The sequence below is a fragment of the Rhinolophus sinicus genome, chromosome 3, assembly GCF_057876585.1.
Source record: "Rhinolophus sinicus isolate RSI-liver-muscle chromosome 3, RSI-T2T, whole genome shotgun sequence".
Taxonomy (NCBI): Eukaryota; Metazoa; Chordata; class Mammalia; order Chiroptera; family Rhinolophidae; genus Rhinolophus; species Rhinolophus sinicus.
The window spans coordinates 27,429,989-27,449,359 of record NC_142503.1 but is presented as its reverse complement, the minus strand read 5'-3'; the positions used below and the strand labels follow the sequence as shown (position 1 = coordinate 27,449,359).

The 19,371-nt window shown below is 36.1% G+C and overlaps 1 protein-coding gene across 5 annotated transcripts in view; it reads left to right on the top strand.

Annotated features, from left to right (window-relative positions):
* The window catches only part of C6 (complement C6), a 65,528-nt gene that overhangs the window by 24,169 nt on the left and 21,988 nt on the right, over positions 1 to 19,371 (top strand). For all 5 annotated transcript variants that reach the window (XM_074328966.2, XM_019748550.3, XM_019748555.3 and 2 more), the window contains exons 8-14: positions 4,016 to 4,256; positions 8,901 to 9,023; positions 11,813 to 11,979; positions 13,365 to 13,590; positions 14,493 to 14,664; positions 15,018 to 15,129; positions 18,423 to 18,555. In XM_074328966.2, coding sequence (XP_074185067.2) covers positions 4,016 to 4,256; positions 8,901 to 9,023; positions 11,813 to 11,979; positions 13,365 to 13,590; positions 14,493 to 14,664; positions 15,018 to 15,129; positions 18,423 to 18,555 — 1,174 coding nt within the window. The remainder of the gene's footprint in view (positions 1 to 4,015; positions 4,257 to 8,900; positions 9,024 to 11,812; positions 11,980 to 13,364; positions 13,591 to 14,492; positions 14,665 to 15,017; positions 15,130 to 18,422; positions 18,556 to 19,371) is intronic.

Genomic DNA, 19,371 nt, shown 5'->3' with positions numbered 1-19,371 from the left:
CCTTGAGAAAACATTTGCTCTCCACTTCCCCACCACTATCATCACAGACCTCCAAAACCTGTTTTGTTGAGATAGTTCAAAACCTTTATGTTCCATAAAGAGTGGTTTGTATTTGCTTTTATATTATATATGTTCATTTGTATTTTATTCTGACTCTTGTCTTCTCTATTTAAAATTCCTCACATAACACTTATAAATTCCAACTTTTTATATTTTTTTGTATTTTATATTTGTGTGATATTTTACTCATGTATTTGTATACATGAGTATGTGTGTATGCACATATATTTTTTTCCATTCACTCATTACCATTTCCTCTCCTCTCATCTTTCCTTTCTTCAGATCCTTGTTCTCATTCAATCGTCATATTTTTGGTATTTTTCCTCAAGTAGGATACATGCAAGATATATCCCTTAAATCCTTAGAGTATATCTAAAAATGTCTACATTTTCCCTGAGCAAGAAAGATAAAGAATATCTTGGCTAGATATGGAATCTTGGATCATAGTCTTCTCTTAATGGTCAGTAGATGTTATGTTCCACTGTTTCCTTATTTCTGTTACTGCATAGAAAAGAATCACATGTAGAGCTGATTTTCCTTCTTTTGTATTATCTGGAAATTTACAATTTTTTTATGCTTAGAATTTAGGTGATGTCTAAATGTTGGACTGTTCTCATTAATCTTGCCAGGAACTTATGGGACTCTTTTATGTAAAGATAAAATCTTTATCCATTAATCTTTCTTCATCTGTTCCTTTTTCTCCTATTATTTGCATGTGAAATCTCCTGGATATGTCTTACAACTCTAAAATGATTTATGGGATAGATTTTCCATTAGACATTTTTAGACATTTACTAGTATCTTTTAAAACAGTATCTGTTCCTCACTACAAGCACCACTTTAAGTAGTGTTTGCTCTTCCAAAGAGATGAATGTGGAGACTGAACCCTCAATCACAGAATGTGAGAAGGGAGGTGAAAAGAGTAGAGAGAGGTACCAGTGTTGGAACCAATGGGACCAACGCCTAGAAGGCACCGTTTTATGGCTCCTCCTGCCTTTACTATAGTGTCCCTCATATTTTTATTTATTCATTCATTAATGCACTCATATAAATGAGACCTTACAGCACTTTATAGATACATTTTGTAAGCATTTATTTTCAAAAGAACGCTAAGAGATAATCAGAGTATTTTTAACACCATTTTGCACACATAAAGTCCATATATTTATTTTCAATTTGACACACACTTATCAAATATTAATACCTAATGTGTCAAGCACACACTAAAGTCCACGAAGCTAAGTGGCTCCTGTGATGATGTTACAGTGAGTAAATGCCAGAGTTGGGAATTGAAATCAGTTTGTGTGAGTTTTGTCCACTATTCTTATCCATTATTCTTATACGTTACATTTCAAGCTATTTGCTTAGTCATTCATTCACTTATTCATAATTTCAACAAACTATGAAAAGAGTACAGCTATGATGGTATGAACATATGAAAAAATGAGAATAAAATAGATTCCTTTTATAACATAGATTGCTAGTTCAGTTTGAATGGGCTATGGGTCATATAGTGAGTGTCCCTTGAACTTACCAAACTATTTTCTTAAGACAAGTTAGTATCAGAATTACTAGGAAGTAAAAATACATCACTACCACCATCACGACTATGTCCTTCCCTTAATTTACTGATTCAGAATATCTAGGATTGGGCATATGATTCTGGTTTCTTCTTTTTTAAGTCCCTAGCTCATTCTGATATCCAGGATCACAAATATGTATGTTTGATGTTTGTGTGTGTGTGTGTGTGTGTGTGTATGCATAATATATATTATATATGTTTATAATATATATACACACCTACATATTTATATATATATATACATATACATATGCATATATATATATATATATATATATATATGTATGTATATATATATGTAGGTGTGTGTCTGTGTGTGTGTATGAAATCAGCCTTGACATTAAGAATTGCTATAAGATTTGGTTTATAAATGTTTCAAACGTGCTAGAGAACACTTGTAGAACCCTTATCTGGAGGTAAATTACTGTTTTTGATCCTCTAATAGTTTGCCACAAAGTGGAAACATTTAAGATTATTCACAGTATCAGATGGAAACATGTAAAACTTCTGGCATTCAATAATTTTTTACTTACAAAATCGTCATCTTTAGATGGTTCAACCCTGTACCATGACTATTGTCTTTGATTAAATCTGAACAGAATAAGGAAATCTCAATCTAAATAGAAATTACTACTACAACCTCTCCTAGTCTTCAAATATTGAAAACAAAAAACTACAAACTTGAAAATCAATCCAAGCGTGTCAATGGATCTTACTGCTTTATTTGTTAATTTCGTCAATCACAGATCTGACTAACATGTTTGTTGGGCATATAGTTTGTATCAAAGTCAAGATATCAGTTTTTTCAATAAGATTCAGTGCTTTTCTGATTTACTTTACAAAATCGAACCCACAAAAACATGGCTAAATTAAAGGAAGATCTCACAGAATGTTTAAATAGATCATACATGGTTAATAACCTACTGTCACATAATTTTTTAGTGTAAAATAGCCAATTCCAGCCATCATGCACTGACCTCTGGAGCACCATGGAGGTACTTGTGCTAAGATGCGTTACCAAAAATTTCACCGTATTTTCCACTGTTTCGTTTTTGAAGCAACCTGGAAATTTTTAACCACCCATATCTGAACAGGCATTTCAGATACTCAGAAAGTGCTTGCACTTCTTATTAAAAGCACAGTGCTTCTCCAACTTTCACAAGCCATGGTTCTGTGACAAAATTCAAGTATTAAACTTAAAAAGTAGAATTAATGGACACTTAAAATGTAAGTTCCACAAAGCCATGAACTCTGTCTGTTTTGTTCGCTTCTGTGTCCACAGCACCTGAGATAGTCAAGCAATAAATATGTTGAAGGCAAGAAGGTAGGAAGGAGGGAGGAAGAGAAGAAAGGAGGAAATGAGAAAGGGAAGAGAGAGGGAGGGGTGAATGATGACTCTTTCAATCTTTGTGATTATTGTTTTTCTCTTGTGTTAGCAGTCATTTTGCTCCACAATTACAGCATACAGGATGATAGCTGTTTAATAAATTATAGCTACAATAAAGTTCTTTTGCTAAAATATGCTCCTCTCTCTGTTTCTATTACTCAAACACTACCATTTGCTAAAATTGAGAGATCAGATAAAGTATATTAAATTTTTTTCAAAGAACAGTTACATGGATACACTTATAAAACTCCGTGGCTATGTAGAAGGACAATTTAATAGAATGAGATTTGGGACATAATACGAACCATCTAATCCTAAAATAACCTGACATAACAACAATTATAAAAAAAAAAAAAAAATTTGAACAAATATTTTTGCTTCTTAGGGGTGGAGGAGAGAGGATATAAATAATTTTGGTTAATTTTACTCCCTAAGTAATTTTGAATCATAGCATTTTATTTGGTGCTATGTTGAAAAAGGCATGAAATGTTACCTGGTACATAGCGCTCATCTGTGTACCAGGTGACATTTCACAGATAACTGAGGCCTAGAGAATTTAAATGCTTTTTCCCAGTTAGTAACAAAGGTACGATGAATCTTAGATGAATAACTTGCAATTGAAAATTTGCACAATCTTTTTTCAATTATTTGCATTAGCAAGACTTTCTAAACAAAAACTCAGTAGGGTTGCAGCCATGATTGACAGTCAAAAGAAAAAGATTTATTTTTCTGCTAATTGATCTCTTTTTGGTAAAGAACACATGTCTTAGTCACACAGTTTACATTATTGAGATAATCTTATCAGTTTAACACTTTGAACATCTCAGGAAAATGTACTGGAAAATAAAATGAACTCTATAATTTTGTACGTGAGAATATGCAATAGAGAGTTAAAATTGTTGTAATACTAGATTTAAGTGCTTGATAACCTCAAGCTTTCACTACCTTTAATCATCTTTTCTTTTTTTTCCTCCTCTTCTATTTAGGATTCTAGTTTTATTAGGATCCATAAAGTGATAAAAGTCTTAAACTTCACAATGAAAAGTAAAGATCTGCAGCTTTCTGATGTCTTTTTGAAATCACTTAACCATCTGCCTCTAGAATACAACTATGCTCTGTATAGCCGGATATTTGATGATTTCGGGACTCACTATTTCACCTCTGGCTCCCTGGGAGGCGTGTATGACCTCCTCTACCAGTTTAGCAGTGAGGAACTAAAGAACTCAGGTATGCTTTCTTCAGCCCTCATTTTTTTCTAATCTGATCTAATAGCATGTAATTCATTTTTCTCTTCCTCTATTGTTTTAATTCTTTTTTATTAACTTTAGACCCTACTTTATTTCTAAAATCATATGAAGAACAACCAAAAAGTACACACTCAAGTAAATAAAACAAAAATAGAAAATTAGGTCCAAAAAAGAAGGAAAAATAAATATGTTTAACCTCTTTGACGGGGCATCAGACTTGTCTCTAAATTTCCTGACATTTGGGAATATCATAAGCTACACAACAGCTGTGACCTAAAAAGAGAGATGCATGCATTACCTTAAGGAAAGCAAAATTCGTCCTGGAAGTAAATTCTAAAAGATAATTTACTTATAACATTTTATAGGCAATAATAATGTTATAGAACAATAATTATAGCAAGTTCACTAGAAGTCCTTTTCGTTCAATGATTTTTAGCTAAAAGCCACGGGTGTAAGATGAAAGAACAATCAAGGACTTGACAAGGGACTAAGTTAATGAGGGCCAGATATGCACCGACTGATAAAGCTTGAAATCAATGAGAAGCACTTTTATTTGAGGAAAGGTTACAACTTTATATCTTGGTGCTTAATCAGTGATGTTTTCCTGCCTACATATAAAATAACAATATAAACCTCATTTTATGAATAAATTCTGGTTTCTTAAAAACTATCAGAAATTGCCAATATTAATTGTTGTTACAGCTTAAATACCTTTGGAATAATTTGTCTTCAGACTCCTGTGTGAAATGACACAGGATCCTCGTGATGATTCTATCTTGTGTCTGTTGAGAACATGGTTAGAAACAGAATGGTAACCAGAACTCAACTGACCAATTCCCCAAATAAATCATAATTCTTGATCATGTAACTTTTACACAAAAGAAACCAAGAGTTTATTTTTTTAAAAACCCTATCGGGCCAACCCTGGGGTCAATAGAGTGTTGATCCCTCTGTTCTTACATCTCAGATGGCAAATATTAAGTTTTAATGTGACTGTGTGACTGAGTCCTTCCAAACCTTAAATGACCAGAGAACCCTCATGATCTGCTTCCTAAGAGAGGAGATGGGATACGTGTCTTTGAGAAGGGCTTGCAGTAAGCTGGTCTTCAAAAAATTTCACCTGACAGAGTTACCGAAATTGAAAAGATTTATGCTGTGATGAACTTTCCACACTGCCTAACCTTTATGTTCATTTCAGTTATCCTTTCCACGGGAGCAATGTTTGCATGATAAATTTGATGTCTTCTGCCACTGAAAATAGCATCAACATTAATGCTGAGCAAAAATGGTTGGGGGAAATCTCTGGCCCTTGAGTTGGTTTTATCTCACCCTTGGGATAAAATTATTCTGGTCACTGCTGCTGTAACCCACAGAGTAATTTCTCCACTTGATGAGCTATAGTCATCATGCATTCAGAGCAAATCTTCTGAAGGCTTAGAGATCAGGTCAGTTAAAGAATGATGTGAATCTTTAATCAACCATCAAGCATTTTAATAGTTGAAGGCCCATAACCAAAATGATGAGTGATGAGCTATACTTCCCTACTGGAACATTCTCAGTTTCCATCTCTTTCTCTATAAATGGAGAAAGAAACTGACAGACAATGAGATATACATAATAAAGGAAAGAAAGGGAGTTTGAGATGTGATAGGAAATTGAAAATATATAACCATACACACCTATGTACATATACACACACATATAAACATAATATATATATATATATATATATATATATATATATAGTATTTATAGTGTGTGTATATGTATATTCAATATAGTCAATAAAACATATATTCTTATATGCAATATTCTTACATGTAATATACATTTTTATGTTCAATGAGTGTATATATATATATGTGTGTGTGTATATATATATACACACACAATTAAAATTGTGCACCAATATTATTATTGTGACTCAGAGAAATATATATATATACACACACACATATATATATTTCTCTGAGTCACAATAATAATATTGGTGCACAATTTTAATTGTGGTTAAGATGAAGCACAATCAGACAGAAACAAATCTCAATGAAATGGAATTCTCTACAAGGTATGTTTACCTATTTTGGCCCACTTTCTAGATGATTATATATTCTGGCCTCCTCTCTTGTCTCTCTTTCCATTCCTTTCCCATAACATGGAACTAGAGTATAAGCTTAGGTTTTTGTTTGCTTTGTTCAATATGAATCATGTCCCTTGTCATAAATTTTGAAAAAATGACTTGAATATTTCATAGTATTTTGTCTCCCTCAAGAAGAATAAACAAAATTAAATTGCTTTTTATTTGCATCCCTTGATTCATTCCTCTATTGTTCAGTGTCTCACGGTCAATTTAAAACCTTGAATATAAGTTGACATTGCTGCAGTGTGCAAAGTGAAAAGAATTTCAGGAATACAGTGAAAACATTAAACAATTAAAATATAATATGTCAGATGGTAATTTTAAACTCCTTTGGTTAAAGGAGTTTAAATTTTCTGCTTGAATTGAGGAGAAAAATTCATTGCCCCACTATTTATTGGTATGACATTTTTGACTAACGCTACTGACCTTTGTCCAGTCGGAGTAACTGAGGACATTTCCAAAATACTCAACCTTGTTCTACATCAGAGGGACACTCAGCTTTGAGGGGCCCAGTCCTGTAGCATCAAGCAAGTCTTTGTCAATGTGGACAGAGGTCAGGCAGCAAACTATATACTGAAGGGAAGCGAAGGCTTGTGCAGAAATTCACTGATATAGCCTTGATATATTAATCACTGCATGAGGAACACCATGGCTCATAAGAGGGATTCTTCATTCAAATCTTCAAGGAGTCTCCTCTAACCCTCAGGAAATGAAATTAACTAAGCTTATGGTTAATTAATTATGTTGTAATTAGTGAATTGGACACATAAAATTTAATTTCACTTACGAAGTTTAAAAGCCTAATGAAAGACTAAGAAAAGACAGGATTTAAGTTCTATAGATGCACCAAATTATTAACATGGCCTCAACATTTGACTGACCCACTTATAGGAACAATACTACCAGGAGAAAAATGACTCATATTTATTCAGCCTGATCAAAACAGCCATTTTTCTAAGTTAAAGATACAAGCCAAACGTGAGAAATTCAAACCAAGAATTTTCACTCCCAACTTATAATGCATCTCTTCAAATATGTCAAACTATTGAGAAAACTGTGAAGTAGGCAGATCCCACCCCATCTACTCAGTCTCATTTCTCAGAGATCTCTACCTTTAGGTTTCAGTTTCAGCATCACAGCAAACTGTGCCTCAAGCTCTAAACACACTCTTCCCTGCCTATCGTAACCTGCAACCCTAAATATCAGTATTTGATAAATTACTTTGCTTTAAGGTGCTTAAGAGCTAACATTAACATCTTTATCTCTTATGTGCTTGTGTTTTGCAAGGCAATTTTTAAGGAAACATAAAAAAAACCTGGATTCTAATTTTGATGTTTCAGGTAGCAAGTCAGATGGTTTGGAAAGCAGTTAAAAAGGAGGGGGGGGGGGGACACATTGATTGTCCTCAAATTACCCCTAGATAAGCAGGCAGTACTAACTCAGCCTACAAAGAGCCAGACCTGTTTTTTTTCCTGCGCTGTGTCCCTCTCAGTCCCTGACATCTACATGGATTTTGAAGTCATTGAGAATAATGGCAAGATTGTGGTGGGAAAGAGTGATTCAGATGACAAAATCTTCAACAAATGATGCTTGGAAGTTTGGTAAAAGAAAAGAACAATGAGGACTAAACATACTAGAACTGGGTGGCCTGAGCCTCGGAGCATCAGGGTTTTTCATAAAACTGTGGAGAGGCATCCTATGGAAGCAGCACTGGGAGACTGGGAAGATATCATCCACCCCAGCTCCCACATGTGAAGGGGCTGGGAATGAGGCAGTACCAATCTCTCTTTAGAGACAATGGGAAACTTATCAAGAACAGGCTTGAATTAAGATAAGGAGAGTGAGAGAACAGTCAATGAGGACGCTGAAGAGAGGAATTTGTAGGTCAGAAGTCAGAATTTCTGAGAGCAGAACAAATGGGTTTTGGAAGTAGAGGTGGAGTGAGCAGCTGAGCCAGGGAGAGAAACCATAAACAAGTATGAGAATGAGTGTTCACGGAAGGAGAGGTGACCAACAAGACTTACAGGGGGAAAAAAAATCACATCAAATCGGCTGTGGCCCAGAAAGAAGGTCTAACAGTGGGGCACCAAAAGCAGAGCATGTGTCCATCTCTTGATTTGCAGGGCTGTACAGTGGCAGTGGCCAGTAGGATGGCAAACTGAGGTTCCTTGTGTGTAAGCAACAGGCCAATGTGATCCCCTAGGATGGGCCACAATGACCCCATGTGTGCTCCTTAGGGCCAGTGTTAAAGGGAGAGATGGCGGGGACTCATAAATATTTCTTCTGTTCAGGACTGTGTCAAGGTCTGTGAAGGACTGAGTCTGTAGGGAAGACCTGTCATTCATTCGCACTTATGGGAATTAGACAAGATGGCGACTGGTACCAAGTATCGGTAGTTCTCACAGGGCCTAGAGCCTCATGATCCTCTTCTCTGAATTCTCAAGGGTGCATTCTCAGGGGTTCTGTTTGTATTCCATTTCCTAGGTTTAACACAGGAAGAAATTAAAAATTGTGTCCGGATTGTAACAACGAAACGCTTTCTTTTCTTTAAAAAAACATCAGTGGAAGAACGGTGCACCACTAACAAGATGTCCGAGAAATATGAAGGTAACAGTACTCTCTCTTAGCAGCTTACGCAGTGCGTCCTGAGGCTGACAGTAATTTAAGTACCATACTGCACATGACTGTGCTGTTTTTAACTTTTCATTTATTTCATTTACCTACCTCAGAGAGCTCTGTATGTGGTGTAGGGGGGAGAGTACAAATAAAGTATCATCAGCACTACCTAAAAGGAAAAATGTTTAAGGTTTTCTTTATCTTATACTTAGGTTGTTTAATTTAATTAACATGTATTGATCCTTCCCATGGGCTGACCAATATCAGGCATTCTGATGTACAGATGGGTGTAAACCAGCCCTTCCTATCAAGGAGCATACAAAGTATTGACATGTATAAACAACCATTCAAAATACAGACTGATAAGGGTCTAAGAGAGTTATGTAAATAAGGGTGAGGTAACCAAATCAGATATCTGAGTGTTATCTTTGATTTCTCCCTCTTTCTAGCTTCCACATTCAATGTGTAATCACTCTATTGCTTTAATATTTCTCCCACTTATCCCCATCTCTTCATTTCCATGGGCACGCCCTCTGTTCATTATTTCCAACCTGGATTCCCACAGAAGCCTTCTAACTGGTCCCTGGCCTGTAATCTTGCCTTCTTCCATTCTATTCTACACATTTTCTGTGAGAGGAATTTTCTCCAAGGCAAATCTTATCATGCGACTCTCCTGCCTTAAACCTGTAATGGTTTCACAAAGCCTTAAAGAGAAGTTCCTGCCTCTCTTCCTCTACCTAGCTAAACTGTAAGTAGTCTCCTGAGTAAGTCATGCCCTTTCCTGTGCCTTGCCATTATAAATAACTCCTTCCTCTGAGTAAAATTCTCTTATTCCCTTACTTCAGTGACTGATTCCTACTCATTCTGCTCAGAACAAAGGGAAGCAAAATCACAGAAACTTCCACACTATGAAGCTTACATTCTCATGGGGAGACAGACAAGGAATAAATAGAAATATAATATTCACTGTAATAATAAATAGATCATTTAAAATATATCAGAGTATATAGATAGCCTATGTGCAGATGCCCATGTTAAGCACAAGCAAAATGAAAACTGGTTTGACAACTATACATTCGTACTATATTATAGAAAAAAAGGAAGAGAAGGAAAAATATTAAAGAACAGTGTGCAAAACAAATAACCTAGTAATATCATCCAAAGAATGGTTACAGATTCTATACCAAGTTTTCATGTTATAAAATAAATTAATAAGAATGTGAGTTCAATAAATCAAGAGCTCAGAGACAAAAAGATTAAATATAAGAATTAAATGAAAAGGGAGATTTCAAAGCTAAGGTACAGACAAACAAACATTGAAAAATATCACCATTATAGTTATAAATAAGTTAGACACTGCAAGGACAAAATATAATTGCCATATTTCAGGGACATTAATTCCCACATACTAAATTATGTTTGTCATTCCATTTCTATTAGATTATCTTTAATAACTGTTAATATCTGAATTTTTTCTCTACATTCCTTATGAATTACTTTAAATCTTTCCTGTATATAATTAACTGTATTGATTTTATTTTTAGACAATTATATTTTTTCACTGTCCATTGGTATATGATGTATTGGCAAATATTAGTTTCTTTCCTATTTTTATATGAAAAATAAATACTAAAACCTCTAAAATTTTCTTCTTATATCCCTCTGTATTGTTTTATGTGCCTTACCTTGGAAAGGATCATACTACTCTTCATAGGGAGAATATTTCATCCATTGTTCTAATCATTCTAGACTACCTTACTAGAGGCAAGGGTGATCCTTCCTGGCATTGAAGAATAGACATCAAATTAATGACATTAACCACTACCCATATCACCAGCCTCTTTGTCATTTGATTTTATTTCTTACTACAATTTCCTATTACTCAGATTCTATTCATACTAGTATTAGTTAGACACTATTAGTTAAGAGGGATTGTTTTGAAAATTTGTATAAAACTCTGTGCTATGTAGATTAAAGAAACATTGTGCCAACTCTTGACGTGAGGTTTATTTTTTTTTCTTCCCTCTTTGGTTAGCTGTGTTTTTACTCCTGTCTTTAAGTTGAAAAGCATTCTGTCAGCTTTTTTTCTGTGATTGCCAGTCTCCAGCGTAGCAGTCAACTAATTGGATATCAGAAGCCATGAGGTTTATATCATCCCGGGGGTCCAAGACATATACTGATATATATCAGAAGTGGGAGTTTGGCATCAGAGAGCAGGGAGCAGAGTAGTCAGCACTTGGGGTGCATTTGCATCTCAGCCCCCTACCCCCACCTTAGTAACTGTGTTCCAGGCCAGATCACTTCTAGCTTTAATATCCATGTTTGTAACAATACCTACTTCTCAGGATTGTTAGAATTACACAAGACAATGCGTGCAAAGTGCCTGGCATATACAAGCTGCTTAATAAATGGTAACTATTCACACTGTTATTACCATTTCTATTATTGAACTCCCTGTAGGAATGAGGACTAGTGTCTCTTGCTCTTCACTTAGCTTCCTTAATGGAGTTACATGACTGTTCCATCTACTTGTCCCACCTGTGCAAACAGCTTTTTCGTTAAAGGTTGAATTTGCAGTAAAATTTAATGAGTAGTTTTCTGTTTGTTTTAAAGATTTTTATTAAAATATAGCTAACATACAATATTACATTGTATGTTATTGTATGTTAGCTTTTAGGTGTGCACCTAATATTTATACACCCAAAGAAGTCATCACCATGATAAGTTCAGCCACCATCTGACACCGTACAAATGAGTAATTTTCTTGAAACACCTTGCAGGTTCAATTATGCAGGGAACAGAGAAGTCCATCTCCTTTGTGAAAGGCGGGAGGAGTGAGTACGCAGCTGCTTTGGCATGGGAGAAAGGGACCTCTGGTCCAGAAAAGACGGTCTTTTCTGACTGGGTAGAATCACTGAAGGATAATCCTGTTGTGATTGACTATGAGGTAAGATTAAAAAGTATTACAGGTAAGAGAGCTAAAGTAGTTCTCTAGCAGCCCAAAGGAACTGTCACACAATTCTTTTCCCATTTTCCTCTCAGAAGATAAACGAAATGTCTTTCTCCACTGCGCATGCACAATGGACCTTTGTTAAATTACATATCTGTTGCTTTTGCTATTCAAACAAGCATTCTCTAGGTTAGTATTTAGAATTCCTAGCACGTGTAAAATCTCAGGAAAGAGAATTTGGTGACTAGAGCTGCTCAGACTTGCCTTGACTAGTGTTCTTCCTCTGTCCGTGTATACAATAAAGTTGATTTCTGTATATTTTTTTTGCAACTTTTTATTTGATGAGCACTCCTAAATCTTCATTTATAGCTCCGTGGAATAAATGGGATTTTAGATCTATTTGGCTCTGTGTTTCTATCACCTTTGATTAAGTTTACTAGTCTTGTATTTGTTGTCGTTACATAAAAAGGTGATTTTTATTATTGATGGAATACTTTGCCCACATGTCAGTCATATGCCATTTAGAGCCAGTTTTGCCTAAAACATAACCGCATTTTAAAACGCCCTCTAACAAGCTATTCTGCTCATTTCCTTTAAATGAAGACAAAGGAGTTCAATCATTATAAAAGTAATTGACACGCAGCCTGAACGTACATTGAGCTCTCCAGGTTATGGTAAGAAAATGAGATCCAGCCGCTCATCTGGGCATTTACAAGTCATACACTGCATTACACAGTCATTCCTCTGGGGTTTTAAAATACGAATTATTTGCTACTGTAATTCTTCCTACCAGTGAGTTCATTTCTCCATTTTCTCCCACTCTCCATTTTGTCCTCTGGTTTCACCAAAAGCCAGTATTAACCCTGGAAAAACATAGAACACAGAAAACCTCTCTTCATCCTCTCTGGGTTTGTTTTTCGTTTGTTTGTTTGTTTGCTTTACTCAAACTTAATGAGACTTCAGGACAGCATTCCTGAGCTGCCCAACTCTTAATCACCTATCTCAGTATGTCAACACATGCATTTGCTGCTTAATAAATAACACGATGCAAGTCTACATCAGTGACACCTCGCATGGGGCTTCTTTCACAGTAGAATTCCAGGGAAAGTAAGCTCCAGATACAGCACAGCTGGCATACTTTAGAGACAACAGAAGCCAGCTCACCTTGCAGAGAGTGGCTTTACCCATGTCGATGGGAAAGAAACTCCCTAGTCCTCCCTGTTTCTCCATTGGTCCAACAGGCCCATATACTATATTCTACAATAATCCCTTTGAAGTGTGGGATGTTCCAGGCTTTGCCTCTCATTCCACGAGAATTAGGCAGTGGTGGCAACATATGCCAAAGGGGTGTGACTGTGACTGGGCCTCCTCTCTGCTCTCAGCTTGCTCCCATTACAGACTTGGTAAGGAACATCCCCTGTGCGGTGACAAGACGGAACAACCTCAGGAAAGCTTTACGGGAATACGCAGCCAAGTTTGACCCTTGCCAGTGCGCTCCGTGCCCTAACAACGGCCGCCCCACACTCTCAGGCACCCAATGTCTGTGTGTGTGCCAGAGCGGCACCTACGGTGAGAACTGTGAGAGACGCTCGCCGGATTACAAATCTAGTAAGTATCAGGAACTTAAGGTGAGGCGGGCACCTTTTCCCTTTCCAAAAGGTTGGTCAATTAAAACAACAACAAAAAAACACTTCTATTAGCATCTTCCACCTGATGCAAACTCACAAGGAAAATAAGCCTGTAAAACAGACTCTAAAGTCAAACCCCAAACGGTCCTGGTGTGAATTTCAGCTGAGACCTACTAGCTATGTGACCTTAGGAAAAATCTCTGTGACCTTAGAAAAGACCTTAGGAAAGTCTAGCCTCTCTTTGCCTCAATCTGCTCATCAATAAAATGGAAATAATGTCAGTATGTACCCAAAGATTTAAAAAAAAATTATATATCTAAAGGATACACAGCACAATGCCTGTAACATAAAATAAAAACAGAAAATACTATAAAATAAAAGTTATAATGCTGTTGTTATTAGCCTTTTTATATATTGTAACTTAGAAAGAAGATGGCTTTGTAATAGGGATAAGTTGAGCCACAACCAAAGTTTTCATACAGGACTAGGTAATGTTCATGGCTACCTCTAATCCTCCTTAGAAAGGGGATGTGTTACTGGAGTGAAAATATATTCCATTACCTTTAAACATGTACTTTGATATGTACTCTATTCAGAAGTTCCTACTTATACATCTATATATGCATACGCATATGCGTGTGATGTGTCGCCGATAGTTGAAAACAATTCACAATTGTCATCATTTTATTCAGGCTGTGGGGACAGGAAAGGGAAATAAGACAATGTGTCAGGGCCTAATTTCTTTTCATCCTCACGGTAATCCTGTGATATTCCACAAAGGATTACAAAGCTACAGAGTGAGGAAACCAAGTTGGTCTGTCTTCAAAGCCCAAATTCTCTCCGATGCACCATGATTAGTGGGTGGGTTTTCCTGTGTTCCAGAGGCCATAGATGGGAACTGGGGCTGCTGGTCATCCTGGAGCACTTGTGATGTGACTTATAAGAGATCAAGGACCCGAGAATGCAACAACCCTGCCCAGCAACAAGGAGGGAAACCCTGTGAGGGGGAGAACCGGCAAGAGGAGCACTGCACATTTTCAATAATGGAGAACAAGTAAGAATGTGTAATGGGAAAGAATGAGTCATGTTACCCCACTAACAGAGTTAAGATATTTATTATCCTCCTGCTAAGTCAAAAAACAATTAGAATTTCACCTACTCCAACACAACACATTTGTGAGGTATTGGATCTGCTGTTACCCTTTTCTTTCTAATGTTTTCTCTGTTTTATGTTAATATATATAATATATATGAGGACCCATGTGTAATGTATATATACATGCATATATATGTGCACATGTAAGTATATGTGTGCATATATATATATATATATATATATATATATACATATACACATTCATATATACATATTTATGATATATACACATATTTCTTTTTCCCTGTTAGTGGACAACCGTGTATCAGTGATGATGAAGAAATACGAGAAATAGACCTTCCTGACGTAGAACCAGATTCAGGGTGTCCTCAGCCAGTTCCTCCAGAAAATGGATTTATCCGAGTAAGCATCCTGACCTTCAATTTAGGTTTGGAGTTCAAAAAAATAGAACTTCAGAAGTATGCATTTTTGTTTTATTTAGAGTTATTGTTTTCCTAATTTAATAATCTTCTGTTGACTTAAAAAGTAAATAAGTAATATTGAGAAAGCTTTGCCACTCTTCCATCTTGAATTCCCTGGAGCTTTCTTTATACCAAAGGACAGAAGCTTCCTTGTGTTTCTTGGCACTACTAATTCATACACTAATGGTACATTTATGAGAATGGAATTTGAGCATCATATAGATTTGGGTGACTTGTAAGAATATGAAACTAAGGTCTGACTATTTAATTCTCAGTCTGAGCAAACTAATCCCCAATCTGACCACGTTATCAGAGAGACAAACTAGTCTTGGCTATAATCATAGGAGGTGTTGCATTTGTAATATCTTATTAGGTTAAAAACCTATAGCACTCTTAACCAGTCAATACAATTTTAGTGTAATTAATATAAAATTAATCATTTTCTTTTCATTCAGTCACAATATGCTTCTATGATTAAAAAAAGCAAATGAATACTTTCTGTCAGATAGGTCTGTGGCTTTCAATATAACTTTTCAGGACACATATAACATTCACAGTTGATCACAGAAGGCATACTCTCTAATCAAGTTTACCTTTTTTTTTTTTCACCTTTCTTAAACTCACTAAAGGCTTTAAATTCATCTTTTTTCCAACTGTATCATATTTATGACAAAAGCTAAAGAACATGAGATTCTCCAAGGCCAACAAATAAATATCCATGGAGCATAGTCTGGACTAATGTTCTTTCTTATTCATTTGTGTTCCGTCCATGTGCAAGGTACCATGCCAAAGGTCTTAAGGAGAGAAAATATTTTGGAGGGAGGTAACATCAATTGTCTTTACTCTAGAACAGAGATTCTCAAATTCTCCAATGCACTGGAGGGCTTGCTGGGCTTCACTCCCAGAGTTGCTGATTCAGCAGGTCTTGGGTGCAGCCGTGAAACTTCTTTATCTAACATGTTCCCAGGTAATACTGGTGCTGCTAGTTCAGCACTTTGGGAACAAAATTTTTAAAACAGAGGTCAGTAAACTATGACCCACAAGCCAAATCTGGCCTGCCATCTGTTTGCTTTTACCTTTTTTTTTTTTATGAAGTTTTATTGGAACACAACCACACTCATGTGTTTACATAATGCCTATGGTTCTCCAGGCAACAATGCAGGGGTGAGTAGGTGTCACAGACACTGTACAGCCTGCCACTGACTACTGAGGCCCTTTATAGGACAGGTTTGCAAGTCCTTGCCCTAGGACAGTCTCCTCAGATTTCAATACCTAAATAATTTATAATCTATGCCAGCTGCTTACAAAAACTGTTAAAATTATCGGCATTCTAATTTTAAAAAACACACAAAGGCTTTTAACAAGTGATTCATAATTTTATGATTCCTTATATAAAATTAGATTATATGTTTTCATTTTCATAAATAAATTTACTTCTTATTTTATTTTGCTCTTTATTAAAGGCCTCATCTCCATCTGACACAGTTTTTACTCAAAAATAATATGGTTTCAATTTTCCTAATGATAACCTTCTGAAATGTCTACTAGCAAAATAAGCTCTTATGGCATCAAACAGAGGCAGATATGCCTAATTCCAGGCTAGAACAATGATGTCATTGTACCCAAAGATATTTGTTCAATGACCAAGGCACAAGTCCAACCCCCGTACAAGTGACAATGACTTTACATAAGGTTTCCTTGTGTAGTCAGTCTAGAAGATGTGTCAATCTAAGTTCAAAGGTTGCAACACACACTTATAGGTTATAGCTGCATAAGAGAAATGGAAGCAGAAGCTTAAGGTGATGATTTATTGAATGAGGAATGCGAACAATGTTCAGCCTTTGAATAAAATATCCAGATATTAATATTATTCATCATCACATTTCTCTCCGAAACAAAGTCACACCCATAAACACCAATAGTAGAATATTCTTTTTGTATTCAGGAAATTAAGAATCTTCTAGGAGACAGGTTGAATTATGTAGCCAGGTAATAACAAAAGTTGACTATTAACCTTTCACCTTCCTCAAAATTCCCAACTTCAGTTCTCAGAGAGTAACTTCCTAGTCAATTCTTCGTATTCTTCTCCCACTCAGTAAGGAAGAAGAGTGTTACATTACCATCTCTCTAAGAAGGATAGTGTTTTGCATTCCTTCAGCAAAGAGTTATTAAGCCCTGTGTAAAGATTTACGAGACAGAGATCTGTTCGTGGAGGTGCCACTCAAGTGTCAGCGGTGGGGTTAATAAAAGTGATAAACAGTATAAAACTAGAGTTTTGTGCACGTTTCCCCCAGAACTGAAAGGATGGTGCAAATCTTGAAGCTGGGGAAATAAAGGGGGTTATCACGGAGGAATTTCTACTTGAACTGGGTCTTGAGAGAAGGGAAGAAAGTGTTGAGAACAGAGAGGGAACAACCAGGTTAAAACATAGACATGAAAGACAATAAATATTATGTTCAAAGAATGGCAGATGTTTTATTTTGTTGGAGCATAGGTTTTATGGGAGGAAGTGGCAAAAGGTGATGATGGTAAAGTGGGTTAAAGCTAATAATTCGAAACCAAGTAAGATCTATTTTATCTTGAAAATTTTAGTGAACAACCCACCTCACCCCCCACTCCCTCCACACACACACAGATACACACACACACACACACACACACACACACACACACACACACGATAGTAGTTGTATTTTAATTATCCATAAATGGGAAAACGTATAATGACCAATGGCTTACTTGGAATTCATTAAAACTTCTAAATGATTTGTAGTCAATTAGTCATCATACCAACTGCATATGTTTGCATATGTAGGATCTAGATTTATTCAATTTATAGCCACTACAGGATAAACATATAGGTGTTTTATTTATTTGTTTGTTTGTTTTTGAATTATTGAAATAGTAAGCCATCCAATATACAGTGGAGAGCAAGTTTGTAAGTAAAAGAAAATATCTTAATCAATTTAAAGCAGCAATATGGACGATGGATTAGAAGAGAGACCGGTTAGAAAGTTGTCCTGGTAAGAGATAGCAAATGCTATGAACAAAGGCAGTGATGACGGCAAAGGAAAGGAGAGAACTTTGAGAGATATTTAAAAGTATAAATCAAGACGACTTTGTGACTGAGTGGATAGAGGAGTGAAGGAATAGAAAGAACCTAGGAAGACCCTGAGGTGTTTAGAAATATTACCCATAGCACTAATAATTTTCTGTTTTCTGTTTTAATTCCAGAATAAAAAGAAAGTGTACTCAGTTGGGGAAGATGCTGAAATTTCATGCTATACTGGATTCAAAGTTGTTGGATACCAGTACTTCAGATGCTTGCCAGACAGGACCTGGAGGCAATTAGATGTGGAATGCCAACGTGAGAACTGGGCAGCCATTTTGCGTGACTTTGATAAAGAATGAATGTGCCCCGAATAAATAAAGCAAAGTCACACCCTTAGATCAGTACATTTAACTATTTTTTTAGTAGCTCTGGTGAAAAGCTTTAGTAAAGCAGAACATAGGATTCATCTGCTAAAATTAGATTTCAAAGTATCTTTATATTTTCGTTTTGCTCCTGTGTATTTGTCACATACACACTGAACTGTGACACATGTGCTTAGAAAGAAATCCAGGAAGTCTGCCCACTGCATCCTAACCACAGACATCAGTCGTGTGTGATGTACAAACTGAATCAAATTAATGAGTCCCAGGAAGATGATACACCTTTTATGTATCAGGAATGAGGTTTTATGTGAAATGCAGTTTTCTCCTTAGAGCACATTCACATTCTTTGCTGAGGAGGAGAGGATGCGTTTGTAGGCAACAGTACAGTCAAAATGAGAATCAATCAAGGCTCAAACGGGGACTCCAAAGAGTTATTATGGGACCCCCTAAGACGCAGAATTGAGACCAGTGTCAATTAGAATGTCCTACCTCTGTATTACCCACCAGTTGGTGACTTGCTTTTGGGAAAACAAGAAGAGGAAGGATTATTTTCTGAACGGAAAATGTCTGAATAATGTAATGTAAGTTGGAAGTGTCTGGAGCTAGTTCTTCAGCAAGGGAACCTCAGATAACAGAACTAAAAGGAGGCTCTCGGGGAAGACTGGGATCCTCACACCCCAGGTTTTCTGCTCAAAAGGTGACATTAAAGAAGAATGACTGAAATAAATCATATTAAAATCAGCCCTGG